This window comes from Lacerta agilis, chromosome 14 (assembly GCF_009819535.1).
Source record: "Lacerta agilis isolate rLacAgi1 chromosome 14, rLacAgi1.pri, whole genome shotgun sequence".
Taxonomy (NCBI): Eukaryota; Metazoa; Chordata; class Lepidosauria; order Squamata; family Lacertidae; genus Lacerta; species Lacerta agilis.
The window spans coordinates 25,329,752-25,347,724 of record NC_046325.1 but is presented as its reverse complement, the minus strand read 5'-3'; the positions used below and the strand labels follow the sequence as shown (position 1 = coordinate 25,347,724).

General features: G+C 45.1%; 2 protein-coding genes across 2 annotated transcripts; both read right to left on the bottom strand.

The window, feature by feature from the left end:
• Nucleotides 1–2,717: 2,717 nt before the first annotated feature.
• Nucleotides 2,718–8,874, bottom strand: TMUB2 (transmembrane and ubiquitin like domain containing 2). The gene is made up of 3 exons (XM_033169516.1): nucleotides 8,772–8,874; nucleotides 5,992–6,649; nucleotides 2,718–4,524 (listed from the first exon to the last, which is right to left on the bottom strand). Exons 2-3 carry the CDS (start codon nucleotides 6,537–6,539, stop codon nucleotides 4,170–4,172), a joined length of 903 nt encoding a protein of 300 aa, XP_033025407.1. The 5' UTR covers nucleotides 6,540–6,649; nucleotides 8,772–8,874; the 3' UTR covers nucleotides 2,718–4,169.
• A 2,072-nt stretch (nucleotides 8,875–10,946) lies between these two features.
• On the bottom strand, nucleotides 10,947–17,024 carry ASB16 (ankyrin repeat and SOCS box containing 16). Its single transcript, XM_033170573.1, has 5 exons — nucleotides 16,631–17,024; nucleotides 15,214–15,481; nucleotides 13,624–14,116; nucleotides 12,262–12,375; nucleotides 10,947–11,560 (listed from the first exon to the last, which is right to left on the bottom strand). Exons 1-5 carry the CDS (start codon nucleotides 16,944–16,946, stop codon nucleotides 11,375–11,377), a joined length of 1,377 nt encoding a protein of 458 aa, XP_033026464.1. The 5' UTR covers nucleotides 16,947–17,024; the 3' UTR covers nucleotides 10,947–11,374.
• Between the last annotated feature and the right edge of the window lie 949 nt (nucleotides 17,025–17,973).

Below are 17,973 nucleotides of genomic sequence, written 5' to 3'. Positions count from 1 at the left end.
GTTGGGTTGCCGATGAAAGTCCGCCTTTGCCACGGCTAAAATTCATGGGCTCAGTTCTGTAAGGAGAGGCTTCTCTGAGCAATCGCTTCCTACAGTCCCGAAACAGAAAACTTTTCACTACATGTTCAGCTGTTTGTATGGAGGGTCTCCGAAGGACCTTATGTCTTCCTGCTTCCTCCTGTTTCTCACACTTTTCCTGCCTGTGAGGGCCCAAATTGTGTCACTGAACAGGAATGTGCAACTGATGGTGTTCAGCATGTCTGGAAGTAGAGGTAGCCTACCTAGCAAGTTAACACTATTACTAGTTTTATCTCTCTTTCCCCAACCCCCTTCTCCTCTTCACTTTGCTTCCCTAGGCAAAAGGTACAAGGTATACAGGGACTGTTCAGAGGACGAGGCAAGCTTTTGCCCCACATGGAGCAAGACCTCCATGTTATTTAAAGGTAAATAACATGACTTGGAGCTCTACCAGCTGAATTGTACAGTTCTTTTGAAGGGATGGACCCTGCACCACACTCATATGAAACCAACCTTTTATAAAATAAAATAAAAATAAAAAAAATCACCTGTTTTCTTCTATGGCAATCTGCACTTCCCCATCGTTGGAAACCAATGCTTCATGTTGTGCTTTAGCAAATGTTTTTGAAAACACGACTTGACGGCCTGTGCTATGCAGGCAATGATCAGCCTTGCGCCTGCTTCTGACTTAACTAGTTGAACTGAATCATATCTTTCCAGGGAGAAATAGTAAGGAAGAAGAAGAGGCAGACCTTTATTCAAGCCAGGATCAGTTACCTTCTCTATGCCTGACCACCAGTTGCTACCCCATTAAAATTATGTACCTGTAAAACTGAAGTGGCGCAAAAGTGGCCAGATTGAGGGAAAAGGAAGACCCCTGCTTAGCCTCCATGGTTGCAACTGAACCCTTTGGGATCATGTTGCAGATAACCTAGGAAGTGTAGCATCTGGGGAATTTTGAACATTAATTGAGGGAGGGGTAGGGTGGGGGAAGACCTAGGTCTTTTTATATATGGCTCTGTATCTGCACTTGCACCCTTTAATTTTTAAGGTAGGCCTGTTTCACTTGAAGAAAAAACAAACCCGTGTATTCTATCATGAGTGGACTGTTGAGAGGTTTTTAATTTGTTGATGATGTACAAACTGCACCTATGTGTTATCTTTGAACATGTGCAGAAATCATTGGAGTAAGTACTGTACTGTGGTCTCTGAATTATTATTTTTTAAAACTTGTTTTGTGTATGTAATCTCAGCTTGTACAGGTAGGTAGCTAATTTTTTTAAAAAAACAAAACAACCCTGTCAAATCTGTATTTTTTTTTCTGCCCATCCATGGATTGCGGAATGCCTGTGTAAATAAACTGCAACTCTGCTTGGTATTTGAGCCTCAGGCTGTTCTTTGTTGTTTAGTCGTGTCCCGACTCTTCATGACCCCATGGACCAGAGCACACCAGGCACTCCTGTCTTCCACTGCCTCCTGGAGTTTTGTTAAATTCATGTTGGTTGCTTCTATAACACTGCCCAACCATCTTGTCCTCTGTCGCCCCCTTCTCCTTGTGGCCTCAATTTTACCCAACATCAGTTTTTTTTCCAGAGTCTTCTCTTCTCATGAGGTGGCCAAAGTATTTGAGCCTCAGCTTCAGGATCTGTCCTTCCAGTGAACACTCAGGGTTGATTTCCTTCAGAATGGATAGGTTTGATCTTTTTGCAGTCCATGGCTGTTCTTAGTTCTGTTAAATTGTTGCTTTCAATGCCTACTTAATCCTCATCTTGAGAGTACAGTGTTGAACCAGATCTTTTGGTGAAACCAGAGGGTCCTTGGCTTTTTGCATTTACAAAAAAGTGCAATTTTGGACAGCACCTGAAAGACTCGAGTGTGAGTGTGTAGACCTGGTCCTCTAAAATAATCTAATTGTCAAAAGGCACATTGTGAAATCTCAAGAAGCTACAGAGCAACAGCTTTGCAGAGTTGGGGAAGAGACTAGTGCTCTACAAAGCCCCTTTTCCTTCTCAAAAGCTAGAGTAAATTGCAGGAGCAAGCATGTATGTGCTAGCTCAGAGTGCTATCCAACTCCCAGAATGTTTAGCTTTTCTTGAAACAAAATTTGGAGTCTACATAGAGCACACAATCTTGCTGTAAAGCTAGTTCTGGTTGAGAGTGTTGCAGGATTACTCCCATCTCTGAGTTCTGGCCATGCTAGCTGGGACTGATAGGAATCAAGCAGGTAGAGAACCCAAAAAAAGCTCAACAACTGGGTATATCACTGTCAGTTTTTTATAGTGGGAGTAGATTGCAGTCTCTTGGGAGTTCGACATGCCTGGTGTAGATCATGTAGCAAAGCTGTTCACAGTTTGGTGGTGTGAAAAGCCCTATATATGAAGAGTATATAGAGTATATAAAATTTGGGTATGGAAACTTCCCAGCTCCAGCAAAAGCCTCTTTAAGCAAGTAAATAACTGGACATACACACACACATACACTCATCTGTTAATAAGCTATGTAGCACACCAAAGATGGAGGGGGGGCCAGGGGGAAGAATCCAATCTCTCCCAATTTACAAAAAGCTTCCCTGCCTTGTCATTTAGAGGCAATGCTTAATTGTCACAGGTACCCAGAGGTAGTTGCTCAGATGCCTGTTTTTATTTTCCTTCATCTTAAAGCAGATTTGAACTAACTCCACAGAAGAAAACACGACGACATAAAATCTGCATGGATTTTTATAATACATTTCACACAGTGGATGTCAAGCGCAGATTTAACTTAAAAGAATGATTTCTAACAACTTTTAATAAATGCCTTGATTTTAAAAGCTGGATCAGTGGTACAAATACTAGAGATTGATTTTGATGAGGAGTGGGGAATTACTTGGCACTGATAATTACCATCAGAAATATTTGAAGTTGATTATTCAGTTCCAATTTAGGTTAGCAACCATGAGGCCTGAAATTTAATAACTCCCCCAACTCCCTCCATTTAAGAGACAAGTTGTGGGATTTAAAATACTTTAGCAAGCTCAAAGAGAAGTCGCCTATAACCTTGCAGAGAGGGGTGTGGTGATTACATTTACCAGTCCTGGTCTTTTATGTCTTCCGATTTCAAATCGTCACCTATGACACAGAAGACAAGAAGGGAAATTCATGCCTGTCTTCTATTTGAAGCCCTCTCAGCCAATGAACGTGAATTCCAAGAAGATACATGTGGTTTCAATACTTGTAAGTCAACCTGGTTAACCCCCAAGTGCTGCCAATATTCTTCCTGTAGACAGTTAAGAGGCAAACCATGCAAGCATCTTGGTTACGAATCGCATTCTGGGTCATAATCCTTGCAGTGTGTGCACATGCAAATGGCCTTCTTTGGAGAGGGCTCTTCTTTTCTACAGCACAGGGGTAGTGTGAGCATCTCAATGGGAGTCCGTACAGTAAGAAGTGGGCAGGTGTCTTCAGAACATAGTTCAAGGTGCATGTATCGTGGCAAGGTGGGAGGGGAGAAGGCAGGTGTCTCACTAGTTCACAGTGCGTCACTGTGTAACTACCATGTAATTAGTGGCGGTGAAATGGAGAGAAGCATGAGCCCAAAGATCATTCCATTCATGCTTTCCAAAGCAGTAGCAGCAGCAAACTAAACAGGCAAATGCTTAGGCAGAGAGTCCATTTCCTCTATTGCGGGGCTCAGAAGTCTTAAGAGCATAAGGGAAAGGAACTGTACTTCAGTACAAATGGGTTCTCTATGATAATCATCACCAAGTTCCAAGTCCTAGTAGCTGTGGAGGAGAACGTGGCAGCCAAATCTCTCTTCGAGGCCTAGAAGCCGGATGACAGCAAGGCAATGCTTCTGACAGCTGAAAGGATTCTATCCTGAGAGTAGGGGGAGATAAGAGCAAATGCCTGTGGCCTTGCTCTCTTCTATACTTGTCTCGTTCCCCTCTTCTAGCATCACTCTTCAAAGATACCCAAATGCTGTAGCGATAGAAAATGTAGAAATTAAGTACAATTTTTCAACTCAAAGGGTTTGTGGGGCTCTAGCCTCCATCAGCGGAGAATTCTGGATAAGAGCTTTATCTGTCCCTCACAGGGTATGAACGAGTGGAAGTACGAAACAGAGAGCACTCAAGATTTGGCAGCTAAAGCCACTCCCTCCTTCTCCATGGCTGCTCATCGTCCATACATTCCGAAAACAAGGAAACTAAAGAAGACAGTCGCCCCAACCAAGGAAATGGTGGCTGGGGCTGTGAATAACTGCCGGTAGTTGATACGGAAATACCAGATGACCGCCAGCATCACTACAAAAATGGGAATCATCAAGTTGCCCATGCTCAAAGTGATACCGCCAGCTTCCGATGGTGCAACCACTGGGTCAGGCATGGCGGAGGTAGCAGTCTGAGAAAGATGACAGTGGATTACGCAATTGTCCAGGATGTTGAGAGAGCGAAGAGTCCGTGCCTGGTCCTGGAGAAGCTGGCCCTGGTAGATAAACTTCATCTGATTCTCCCGGCCTGGGAAGTACTTGCTTTGGAGAGAAAAACAAGGAAATGAACATCTAGGTCAAAGAGAGGGAGGGAGAGAGAGAGGGAGGGAGGGAGGGAATACTGATGGACTGCTTTTAAATGGGTGTTCCGGCGGGGACTGAGGAGAGTTGTAGTACAAAATACCTGCAGGGCATGATGTTGTGGGGTAAGGCCGCTTTAAGATAAGCAACAACATACCTCACTACCCTATAAATAAATGTGTTCACAAGTAGCAGTTCTCATAGGGGATGTGGAAGTTGGTGGGGTGCATGAAATGGGGGGGGGGATCTCTGCATGCTGGATCCTAGTAGCCTGGCAGAACTTCCTGGAGCATCCATAGCTCACATCACCCCAGAGGTATTCCAAGAAGTCTGCTGGGCTGGTAGTCGGTGTAGAGAAGTCTTGCACTGCTGTGAGTGCGCTTGGAGGTCTCTTAAAGTTTTAAGAGGAATAAACCTCCATCCCAACCACTTTGTAGGCCAATAAACTACATGCAACTCTTGCTACTGACCCACCCACCCACCCACCCACCTGCAAAGCTTTCTTTGAAGCTTTCCCACTCTTTGGAAACATTTTTTGTTCATCTCCCACCCCCACCCTCAAATGTGTAGTGTTGTTTTTTAAAGGTCAGGTGAATGATTCAGCTCAATAGACTGCTGTGCAACATGCTTCATGCCACTCAAAGTGAATAGGGTTCATCTGCTAGCGCTCTCACAGCTGCATATAATGCAGTGGTTCCTTATAATCAGTATGCCAGAATCATCTTCCACTAGTCTCCTTTGGACAGAACTTCTTTATGTGCAAAACTAATACTTATTTCACAATACTGAAGAAAATATACAAAAAATGTCAGCCATAAGTATACCAGAGAGCATTTACCTGCATGATCCTCTACAATATTCTTTCTCATTGTATTGTGTAATCCAGACTACAGTAGAATCACAGAACTGTAGAGATGGAAGTGACCCTAAGGGTCATCTAGTCCAACCCCCTGCAGTGCAGGAATCTGAACTAAAGCATTCATGACAGATGGCCATATGATCTCTGCTTTAAAGCCTCCAATGAAGGAGCATCCACAACCTCCCAAGGGAGTCCATTCCCCTGTCGGACAGCTCTTATGTCAGAAAGATATTCCTGATGTTCAGCTGGAATCATCTTTCTTGTAACTTGTGCTAAAGGTTTTTTATGCACATTTTAATGATCAATGACTAAAGATTTTGAGATATTGCATCCTGTTTATCAAACCTTTTCTTATCCATGGTTTGAACATATGTATAGACGATGTACTTGTGCAAGTATTTCTTTTGGCTTTCAGTTGTTTAGTGTTGTTGACAACTTATGAGACAAACCATTTTACTTACTTGCTTTAACTGCAAAAAAAAAAACCAGGTGGCACATTACTCACTGTTAATATGTGGACGCAACACTTTGGACTTGTGCATATTTTATTCATATTCAACACCACTCACCTCTTGAGGATGCCAATGGTGTCTTCTGGCTTCACAATGGCCACCTCCTCTGTGTCATTGAGGAATTTGAGGCGCACCTTGATAAATACAGGGTTTGGTTCGCTCTCCTCCATGACAGGCACAGCTTGTGGAACTCTCTGGTTCTCTTGGGAATCAGCAGTAATAGAAAAGGTCCTTTGGGACAGGCCCTGAATGTCCAACAGACGGTCTAAGGTAGCATCTGAACCACTGCTGGTGTCTCCTTGCTCAACTGCAGGTCCTGCATCAGAAGCAGGACCCTCTTCTGCCTTCTCTTCAGCCCCTTCTGCAGCACCTTGGGGCTCCGACTGTTCTGACACCGAGTTCCCTACGTAACGTTCGATGGGGCTCAAGTGGATCACTGCTGAATCTCCAGCAGCCACAACCGTTCCCAGAAGATGGCTGCCACCATCCGCGACATATGTGGAAAGCCAGGCCAGGACTAGGGCCATGATAAGGAACACAACGCCAGCCACAACAGTGACTTCATCCCCCACACCTTCAATGATGGTCACTTCAAGGGGCTCCATCTCTTAGCTTTAGAGAAAGGGGGAGCAACAAGGATAGGATAGCAGTTCTGGCCTTGATAGCAGAGGGAAATTCAGATGGCATCTGATTAGGATTTCAGTCCCATGTCTCACTGCAGTTTTTAATTAAGGAGAAAAAGAGAGACAGTGGTTTTTACCCCTGGTTTCACCTGCTGTTTTCAGTTTTCTTGTTTCTCTGAATGTTAAATAAAATAGGCATCAAAGTCAGAGGAGCACAATTCAAAGTTCTCAACTTAATCCTGTGAGATTTAGCCCCTACCTCAGTCATGACCTCAAGGAGCCTTGGGCAAATTGCTATCTCAGCCTCAGTTCTCCAGTGGTAAAATGGGAATGAAAGGGTGTTGCAAGGATAAACAAGACCATGTACAAAATGCTTTACAATCTGTATAAAGATGGATTGATGATATATATGTAGTAAGAAAGAGGATCTAGAAAACATTGTGGTTAAGATTGCATGCCAATGCACACTATCTTTCCAACAAATCATCAGATTTCTGAAGACCTATGTTTCTTTGTATTCCAACAAATCTTTTTTTTAATTTACCAGCTTGGTGCATGTTATCAGGAGTAAGATATCAAGCAGCCAAAATTTATTTGACTTAAGGACATGCTTATAGGGACTAGGTTTATTTCTTACTTACCAAGCAGGATTTAGTTCTAATATTTGTAATAGGAGCCAAAGCTTGTAGGCTGAAGCCCTGATTATCCAACTAGATTGTAACCTAAGACCTTCACATCCTCTTGCCAGCTAGCCTCCCTGTCCAATATTAAAAAAATAAAACTGCCTCCAGGTTAAGAGAAGTTTCCATTTGCAGAACCAGTTTGTGACGCAAAACTATGTCTTCATGGAAGCGCCTGAGGTATATTAGTTCACAGAAGTACATTACATTGCTCTGTGCTGGTTGTACTGGTTTTCAATAGATTTTCAGCCCAATACAAGGCAGTAATTTTGATCTATAATGTCTTATAATGCCAATACAGTATGAAGAAAGCAGATTACTTGGGGAAAAGAGAAAGCTATGACTGAGTATGCTTTCCTCAGTTACTGACCTTATAATAGCAACCCAATATACAGAAACTAAGCAAGTGAAGCAATTCCCACTACCTATCTCCATGCCAGAAAAATATATTTAATTTCCTCTTGTCCAGTTGATGTTAAAAGGGGCGGGGGACAGGAAGTGGCAGAGATATACTCCCCTATATCTCATTAGGATTTTTAAGATTGACCCAGACCACCCCCTTATCCAATGATGGAAAAAAATACATGTGACCGGCAAGAATTAGCCTCCTGCCATTGACTTTGATGGCTTGCTGGGGATGTAGCCACAGTAAACAAAAAACTGGGGCACATTAAGTTTTCATTGATAAGGGAGGGAGCAAGGAACCAACAACTTGGCATGACATAAGCACTTAATGACATAAGCACTCCATGCAGTCCTTCTATTTGCATGATGTAGCACAGGTGATTTCCATGTCCTCCTTGGCCCCAAAGGAAGTGTATGCTAGCTGAGAGCTTTTATGTTTTGCCCAAGTGCCTCAACCTGCCTTTTGCTGGGTTCCTGCTTCTCCCTTCTACGAAGCCTTCAAGGAGCCTGTCCTCAACTCCTGTCTTTTAGCCTTGTTCTGATGTTCCCCATCACCTTTGATCCGGTCCCAGTTTCAGCAAGATCCGTCTCCCGGGTATTAACTTCTATGGGCATTGCCCCTGCCCGATGCCTCCCCATAAAGGTTTCCGTTCTCCCTCTTAGGCTTCGCCATGAGCTTTGCAAAACAAACAGCCGACTAGGCGGGGGTGGGGGGGGGGTGGGACGGTTCTTGGAGGAAGGGACATGGAGCCTCGCCAGTGCAAAGGGAAGCAGCTTCAAGGCCGCGCGAGGTGACAGAAAGGAGGCAGGGCGAGGAGGAAGCGGGGCCAAAAAGCAGCATGCAAACGAAAAGAGAAGGTGCCGCGACAGAGGAAACGTTGCCCGGAAGAAGGGCGGAAAGTTCAGACATTTCCGAGGGCAGGAAAGCGAAGGCAAGGGCGGAGAGGCGCCGAGGGAAAGGAGGTCCGGCCGAAAGGGCAGCAGCAGAGCGGGGAGCGGGCAGCGCTCGCAACCGGGAGGCGCCGAGGGACTTCCCGGGGGGGAGAAGCGGAAGGGCCCGCTTCAAAGGTGTCTCGGCCCCGGAGCTTCAAGCCGGGGGGGGGGGGGCCGCCGGGAACCTGTCACTCACCTGCCCGAGAGCCCTTTCTTCCCCAGAGGAATCGGTTACGTCACTAACGCCCGCTGCTCACGTCACTTCGAGGCGCGCGAGGTTGCCAGGATGGAAGGCCGCGGTTGCCATAGCAGCGGCTGTGGAAGGGAATGGGTGACGTGTATATTATGCGTCCACGGCGTATTGCGTACATTTATCATTTTATATACAGTACTATCTAGCTATGAAATGCGGTTTTTCGCCAAAAGCGTGAGAGGGGATGCCTTTCGTTTTCCAGTGAACAGAACAAACAACACCATATAAATTGATATATATGTGCATTTTTATTTTTTGTATTTTTATTTTTATTTTTATCCTGCCCACCCCCACACCTTTCCACCCAAGGGGGGAAATCGAGGGTTTTAAATGCAATGTAAAGAGATCGCACTGCAAGGCTGTTTCAGGTCACTCTTTGCTGGGTGCAGTCCACCCGCTTTCCTGCCCAGCCTCCATGCATAAGAGGATAATAGAGGAGCTTTTTTAGTAGGGGGAGGTTTCCGAAATGTTATCACAACATTTTAAAATTTGTTTCCCCCCCCAACACAAAAGCAGCTGTTGGGGCCCATTAGACACTTGTAACATTGTCCGTTTCTTCTAGCACACCCTGGTCCCATTCTACATAAAAACTCACAAATCGTGAAAGAAAAGTTTCCGTATTAACTCTGGTTACGTTTCCTACATTTCTGAAATTATGCAGTGAGGTTATACTCTTGACAATAGGAAGAAATAGGGTGTATTTATTTAACTTACAGTAATTATTTCTAAATGTGTATATATATACATATATATAAAGGTACCCCTGACTGTTAGGTCCAGTCGTGGACTACTCGGGTTGCAGTGCTCATCTCGCTTTACTGGCATTTTTAGATGATGGCTTCTTGTCTGGCCTCAGTTTGGTACTGAAACATCTTTGGTTGCCCTAATGGAGACAGAGATAGAAAGGGGGAGTTCAGCTCTGTTAACTCTCCTAAAACTTTTGACAGTCTTTGATATTATCAGTCCTACTTCCTAAAGGTAAAGGGACCCCTGACTGTTAAGTCCAGTCACAGACGACTCTGGGGTTGCGGCGCTCATCTTGCGTTACTGGCCGAGGGAGCCAGCGTACAGCTTCCAGGTCATGTGGCCAGCATGACTAAGCCGCTTCTGGCGCACCAGAGCAGCACACGGAAACACCGTTTACCTTTCCACCGGAGCGGTACCTATTTATCTACTTGCACTTTGATGTGCTTTTGAACTGCTAGGTTGCAGGAGCAGGGACCGAGCAACGGGAGCTCACCCCGTCGCGGGGATTTGAACTGCCGACCTTCTGATTGACAAGCCCTAGGCTCAGTGGTTTAACCTGCAGCGCCACCCACGTCCTAGTGGTTCCCAATTGGGGATCCGTGGACCCCCGGTTTGTGGCACTATTTGCATAACAAAAATCACCATAGATATATCAAAATTTTCAAAAGTAGGAGTCCATGGCTTGGCTTTTGAAAAACAGGGGTTCTGCAATACTTAGCTAATTGGGAACCACCGTCCTGGAATGAATATTAGGGCACAGTGGCAGGGGGCATACACACTAAACCATGTTGCAACAGTTCCCTTTCTATGTTGATGGCCACTTCTATTGTTGATGGCAACAATCCTCCAGGAGTTATGCTATAGTGTTGCACATGGCTCCATTTTGCGCCTCTCACAGCTTAACATCTGCATTAAGCCATGAGTCATATTGGTATCCAGAGCAAAGTATCCTCCATCTGCTGCAGAAGCAATATATCTCCTTTTCATTGTATTCAATAAAAGACTTTGTCCAAGGAAGGGCACATGTGTCTCACCGCTGCATGCCTTCTGGTGAGCCTTTCCATCACAGTATTATGTGGCACCGTCTTTTGAAAAGGGCTCTTCTGTTATTTTTTATTCTGCTTTTGATTGCATTGTCATTCAGTATTTTTTATTATTTAAAAGTTTGCTGTGATAGTTAGCTGGCTTTAATATATTTTAATACAAAATAGTTGATTAAAAGAGGCAGGTTATATAAATAGATAGGCAGGTTAATAATGATGGTGATGTCTATGACCTGGTGTTGCAGGCAGGAGCTGGAACATTGCAGCAAGAGATTTTGTTACTAACATTTTGATAAGAGAAAACGGATAAAAGCAGACACAAGCTAAATAAAGGAAATAATCAGTTTAATACTAATCAGGTTCAGATTACAGCATATATCATGGGGTAGGTGCAGTCAAAGATTATGGTGAAGGGGCCTAACAGTACATTGTGGGGCAATTGTCAGCCATTTTCAGACCTAAACATAAATATAAATGTGTTAAAATATAATTAAAATAAATTAGATTTAAAGTGTCAGGTGCCCAAGTGCTCATGCAGGCCCCAAGTTCTAGGGCGATCCTTGACCACTTCAAGATGAGAGAGCAGATGGCTACTGAATATACCATTCCCAGACAATTTTACATTTCACCACAACCTTATTAATAGTGCTTAACGAGCAGCCTCTTAAATTTGGAGAAATGGCCACTTGGAAAAATAAGTATGTCATTCTGAATTTTTGACTTCAATCTTCTTGAGGCCAGTGTGTACATTCCTCATCACTGGAGATAGCCCTCCAGTGGGAGATGCAGGTAGTCTTGCAGAGAAGGTGGCAGTTTCAACTGAGCAATGCCCTGATGGCATTGCGGCCCCAGCTGCTTCCGCACAGCACAACGGGCCAGATGTTGCAGAGGGCGGGGCTGATTCACCAGGCAGATGGCTGAATCGTAGAACACCTGATGCTCCTGTCAAAATGCAAAGAAAAGTAAAATGAGGCATTGAACACACACACACACACACACACACCAGGTGACCAATTCAGGAATTTTAAGGGTAAAGGTAAAGGGACCCCTGACCATTAGGTCCAGTCGTGTCCGACTCTGGGGTTGCGGCGCTCATCTCCCGTTACTGGCCAAGGGAGCCGGCATACAGCTTCCGGATCATGTGGGCAGCATGACTAAGCCTCTTCTGGTGAACCAGAGCAGCGCATGAAAACGCCATTTACTTTCCCGCCGGAGTGGTACCTATTTATCTACTTGTACTTTGATGTGCTTTCGAACTACTAGGTGGGCAGGAGCTGGGACCGAGCAACGGGAGCTCACCCCGTCGCGGGGATTCAAACCGCCCACCTTCTGATCAGCAAGCCCTAGGCTCTGTATGTAAGTAGTCAAAGAAATGTCAGGTGGCAGAAAGTACTGAGTTGGAAGGGGGAAAACGAGGCCTGGATCTTACAAATGGTAGATGAGCTTGCATTTGCGCTCCGCCATACAAAAATGTAGTCTCCACACATAGAAAACTAGCTTCCCAAGATTCACTGTTCCCAAGATTCATAGTTTGATGCACCATCTCCCATTTTGCAGGACAAAACAGCAAGCCTTGTGGTTGCATAAGTGTGTGCATATGTGTTTGTTTTTGTGTTGCACTACATTGGATTGGAGGAGTTTACCTGCCACACTTCAAGAGGCACAGAATCCACCCAAGAATCACAGGGTGGGATCCGGTCATAGGAATTTAGAACAACTTCCATAGCCTGAGGTGACAAGGCACAAAATTTTAGCATCTGAAGGCAAAATTACCAAGCAGAGAGAGAGAGAGAGAAATAGATAAAACACACGTGTGAGCATACTGGAAAGAAAAGAAGAGGTAGATTCAATTATTTATTTAGAAATATATATATAAACTGCTTAATGGAATAACTTGCTTTAAGCAAGGTACATAAAATAATTTAATTATCAATCCCGCACAGGTAAAATCAGAGTAATCTCCTATGCTACATCCCTTGGAAGTCTTCAGCCAGAACTCCTGTATTATCACAGTGTCTAGAAATAAATTTCATTCAGTAGTAGAAAAGAAAAGAAAAGAAAAGAAAAGAAAAGAAAAGAAAAGAAAAGAAAAGAAAAGAAAAGAAAAGAAAACAGAAAGATTCCAGTTAGGACTTCTGAGTATTTCCAGAGAATTTTCATTGGCAAAGGAAGGCAGAAGAGAGTCACATTCTAGCTCTTATAAACTTGAAAAGATGAAATCCAAAAGGCCAAGAGGGTATATATATCAGAGACCAAGATTTCAAGGGCTCAGTAAAATAATTAAGCACAGTATATGTAATCCTGAGTATTTTGTAGTACACATTTTAAAAAGAAATATTTAGAATACATCTGGCTGTGGGAAACTGTTTAGGAACATGCTGGCAAAACCTGTTGGAAATCTCAGGAAAAAGACAAGTGGAGGTTGCAGAACATGACTTCCAATAACCAGGAGGTGGGACATCAGACTCTGCACAACTCCTGGTTCCATTCCTACTCCCAGGGACCCCTTCTTCCATCTCCAGGCCCCACGAAGCATTGATTCTCTCATATCATTCCTTTCCTTCTATTTACAGACATGCAGGCTATGACTGACGGAGCTATAGTCCAAAACATCTGGAGGGCACCAGGTTGGCCAAGGCTGCCAAAGGCAAATGTTCTCCTCCCCAACGCCTTAGGACCAACCCAAGCCATGTTGCTGCCTAACCAAGGACCAAATGACTCCCACCCACCTTGCTCTCCACATACAGAATGGTAGGTTAAATTTACTACCGCGCTGACAATAGGAGAGAGTGTCCTCCATCATACAAGAGGACAACAAGGTAGCTTAAGGGACGCAGGGCAGACCACACCCTACAAACAATTCTGCCCTCCAGCACCTCTTTGCTACCCCCAAAGCTGCCTAATGGTGTGGCCAGCCCTGCCTTCTCCTCCTATTGGGTTGAATGTACAAAAAGGTTTCCCAGTACCAAGGTCAGCCAGCAGCTTATAGAGGTGGTGACCCTTACCTTGGGATTGATAGAAGCAGCACCATGGTCGAGCAAGGTGGCTATAAGCCTCTCAGGTTGCCCCTCCAGGTAATCCTCCACCGCTTGCAGGGCACAATCCACAGGTGTGTAGCCGGCGCAGTTTCTAACGTTGACCTGTGCCCCGTGCTGCAGCAGAAGCTCCACAATGCGGATGTGGCAGTTGCTGCAGGCGTTGTGCAAGGGTGTATGGTTCTTCCGGCCAGCTATCCGGACGTCGGCCCCACCTTCCAGCAGTCGCTTCACCACCCGGTAGTAGCGGCCAGCCTCCTCAGGCCTGTCCGCACTGGCGCAGGCCGCGTTGAGGGCTGTCTCTCCCTCTCGGTTCCTGTGGGCAACCTGTGCTCCATAGCAGAGGTAGAGCTTCGCGTGGTCGTCCAGGCCATGCTTTGCAGCCACGTGTAATGGGGAAGCACGGTGGTCTCTTGTATTCTGGTTGACCAGAGCTCCGTACTCCAGGAGCAGCTGGGCACATCTGGAAAGCACAAGGAGTAGCTGTGGGGAATTTGGCAACCATCACACGATCCAACCCATGGGTGGGTGCAGGAAGCTTGCACAATATTTATCTAGGGAAGCAGCAGTGAACACAGTCTTCTGCCACTCTGTTGTTTTGTTTTGTTGTTTTGTTTTAAAAGAATCAGGACCCATATAGGACATGACCCTGCAACTGGAAGTGAAAGGGCTAGAGAGAGCCTTTTGGCCTAAGTGTGTCCGTAACAATGGCTTCTCCCCCCCAGTTAGATATGCTTGCAAACAGTATGGCCTACTTAGCATGACCCATTTAGCTGTCCGCAAGGTGCTTTTAGAAGCAAAAGTCAATTTGTCCACTTGCAACAGACCTTGTGGTTGGAAATTTCCTGGTAGTGTCAATAATGTCTGGGAGAGTGACAGGACTCTGAGAATCGAGCTCCAAGACCAACAGGAAGATTGAATGCAAGGTATTCTGTTGAAACACATGATCACGTGTCCTTCATGTGTAACAATGTACTGGGACTATATAAATATGTGTTGTGCACTCTTCAGAGTTGTGGAGAGTTGGGTATTAACCTAATCTGTGCCTTCTGCCATGGCTTTCCACCCTGGTGTGTTCATTGGCTACATTCACCCCGGCTCAACTGGACACTTTTCATTAACAGAAGAATCCAGCTTTCTCAGGAAACGTAGCTGGAGAAGGGTTCCAGTGATTGGGGTTCCACTGCCCTGCATAGATGCTCTCCACCCCCATGACTAGCAGGACCAGAAAACAGTAGGGAACAGAGTAAACAAAGGCAATTATGCAAAACAAGATTAAACTCGGTGGTTCTTGCTTCAGAATCAGAATTGCCCAATTATGCTTTGCATAATTTATTGAGGTAGTACAATCTACATTTAATTTAGCATGGGAGAAAGGCACTTTTGCAATTGAATTAAGGAGCCCCCTGCCAACTCCACCAGGAAGGCTAATTGTTAGTCTAATACAAGCTAATCGTTAGTCCCATTTGGCTAATTACTTTACTGCTATTCTGCTGTCGCCTTATTGCTGCAATGCTTCAATCCACAAACACACACCCCTTCCCAATTTCCCAGACATACGGCAAAGACTCCTGAGTGGTGCAGAGATGCAGAGGGGCCAATCCGTCCTCCGAAAGAAGGTTGGGGTTTGCGCTGTGGCTCAGGAGCAGGCGGGTGCACTCTGCGCGGTGGTTGGCACAGCTTTCGTGAATGGCGGCTTTCCCACCAACGACAGCATCAACCTCAGCCCCTTGCAGGAGCAGATGCTTCACACAATCCTGGTAGCCTCTGGCCGCTGTGATGCACAATGGAGAAGTGTGCTTCTTCTGGGGGGTCAGCACCCACAGCCCTGCAGAAGAAGATGATTGGGCAGGAGGATCAGAAACCGAGGAGAGGCAGGTTAATACCGCCAGTTAAATGGATTTGCAATAGGTTCAGGGCAAACATACAGAAAATCCTTCCGCCACAACGCATAATTAGGCTGCCACAAAATCTGGCGATAGAACTATCAGCCATGATAGTCAATGAGCAAAACAAATACCTTAATAAATATTTAGAAGCACAGAATTCCACGATTCTCTGGTGATGGGAGCAAACAGCACAGTATGACTTTCTCCTTCGTTCTCAGCTGGGGAGCTTTCCCAAAGCAATCCCTCATAGTAGACCAGTGAGCATGAAATAATGCTACTGTTTGCCCTGAAACTACTTAAATCTGGGCAACGTGTTGCAGGTTGTGGATTAACATGGGCCTCAAGTCTGAAGAAATTGGAGGCTATTGCTCTTAAAAGTTCTAGTTACAGGTAGGTAGCCGTGTTGGTCTGCCATAGTCGAAACAAAATAAAAAAAAATTCCTTCCAGTAGCACCTTCCAGTAGGTATCTGAAGAAGTGTGCATGCACACGAAAGCTCATACCAATAACACTCTTAAAAGTGTCGCAACTTGTTGATGGCAGAGAGAAAATAGCAAACATTTTTTGCTTAAGTTGTTACTGGTTCCATGTCAGAATACCTATGTTGCAATAAAAGCAATGTGACAGAAGGCCCTGTTTACAAAGAATACCGCTTTTCATAAGGGGATTCCAAACTAACCGCTTTTACTGAAGTGCCCACATTTTTGTGATTACAACTAAATTTCTGGCTATTCACTTTTCCTGTTTTTTTTTTTTTTTTTAAATTACTGGGCATTTAAAGGGCAGTGAAACTGTTTTCAGGACAGTGAGTGCATGCAGATTATTCATTTTATATGCCTCTATCAAATCATGTTCTTTTTCTAAATCGTCTCCCCATGCCCTTCAAAGCTACAAAGAAATCCTAAAAAAACAGACCCTGCAATGCTGAATCTTTCCCCAGTGGGACCAAAATTCCTGTGCTCCAACTTGTCGTCCTGCCATAACCCAAGCCTTGAAAAGTCTCCCACCCCCACAGAACTGAGTCAAAATCTAAAAGGCCAGTGACCAATCCAAGTGATCTTCTTTCCACTATGGACAACCCCTTCTTACCCATTTCGGCAGACCACACCAGCTCCTCACTGAGGGTTTCCACAATCAAGTTGGCAGTAGTTTCGTCCTTAAAAATGCTCCGGACTCTTGGCAAGTCTCCTGTGTACAGGGCATTGTGAACAGCAGGATCCCGGCAATACTGTGGGCGTCGGGCAAGTTTGGGGAGTGCAGAGAGGCTCCCCAAAGTAGGCTGGTATCTCCGACTTACAGACTGGCGAGACGCAGCCCTCCGCCGGTCTTCCCATTCCAGCATTTCTTGCTGCAGACGCAGGGAGCGAAGGGTGGAAGAGGTGAACGTGAAAGTTTCCTTCGACATTCTTCCACGCGAGAGGAGAAGGCAGCCGAAGTTTCTCCACGCAGGCCTAATTCATCCACCCTCAGACCTGCAAGCTGCTTAGGAAAGGAGCACCTGCTCCCAGCTGCAATTTTTAAAAGGTATGGTTATGACACGGTGTCACCAATGGGCACATCTGTTTATTGGACGAACACCCAAGCTTTGCCGTGTCTATAAATAGAAAGGAATAGTCATCATGGCAGCAAAAATATTCTCAGTCTCTCTGCAGTGTCAATTTTCCTTTCTGGATCTCCGTGCAATTAACTTGTTCGTGGATCCGTAGAAGAAAGCTGAGAAGAGTACAGTGATAAAGGAACAAAATAAGGATGGCAATCACCAAGTTATTCTATTTAAGCCCCCCCCCCTCCCTCAAGTTATATTGTAAGCAAAGTCTGTTGTCTGAAAAATAAATATTAATATGGGGGGGGGATTCAGAGCACACACTGGAAAGGGGGATACTACCCTCACAGATTGCACTTTTATGTCTGTCTCTTAAAACACAAACATGCAGATCTTTAATGCTGGACCTACACGTGCAGCAGAACGCTGCAAAACTGTAAGGGGGGAGAATGCATCAAACAATTTCAGAATGCAGGACAAAATAACCTTTTTGAATGTTCTTTGCAGAGAGCAAACAATTCCCGAAGTGGTTTAATGATCCATTCCACTTCCCAGAGAACTCTTGTAGCTCTCTGAAAGGAATTGCGGTCTCTTAACAACTCTTAGCACCCTTAACAAGCTACAGTTCGCAGCATTATTTGGAGGAAGGTACAGCTGTTTAAGGGACACGGGTGGCGCTGTGGTCTAAACCACTGAGCCTAGGGCTTGCCGATTGGAAGGTCGGTGGTTTGAATCCCCGCGATGGGGTGAGCTCCTGCTGCTTGGTCCCAGCTCCTATCAACATAGCAGCTCAAAAGCACAGAAAGTGGAAGTAGACAAATAGGTACCGCTCCGGCAGGAAGGTAAACGGCGTTTCCATGCGCTGCTCTAGTTTCGCCAGAAGCGGCTT

Bases quoted from the DNA above. Each gene is read 5' to 3' on its own strand.
- TMUB2 (XM_033169516.1), bottom strand. From the start codon at position 6,539: ATGGAGCCCCTTGAAGTGACCATCATTGAAGGTGTGGGGGATGAAGTC. The intron at 4,525-5,991 runs GTGAGTGGTGTT...TTCTCTCCAAAG, and splicing joins ACCATTGGCATCCTCAAGAG to CAAGTACTTCCCAGGCCGGG.
- ASB16 (XM_033170573.1), bottom strand. From the start codon at position 16,946: ATGTCGAAGGAAACTTTCACGTTCACCTCTTCCACCCTTCGCTCCCTG. The intron at 15,482-16,630 runs GTAAGAAGGGGT...CTTCTTCTGCAG, and splicing joins GGTGTGGTCTGCCGAAATGG to GGCTGTGGGTGCTGACCCCC. The intron at 12,376-13,623 runs GTAAGGGTCACC...TTTTGCCTTCAG, and splicing joins CTGCTTCTATCAATCCCAAG to ATGCTAAAATTTTGTGCCTT.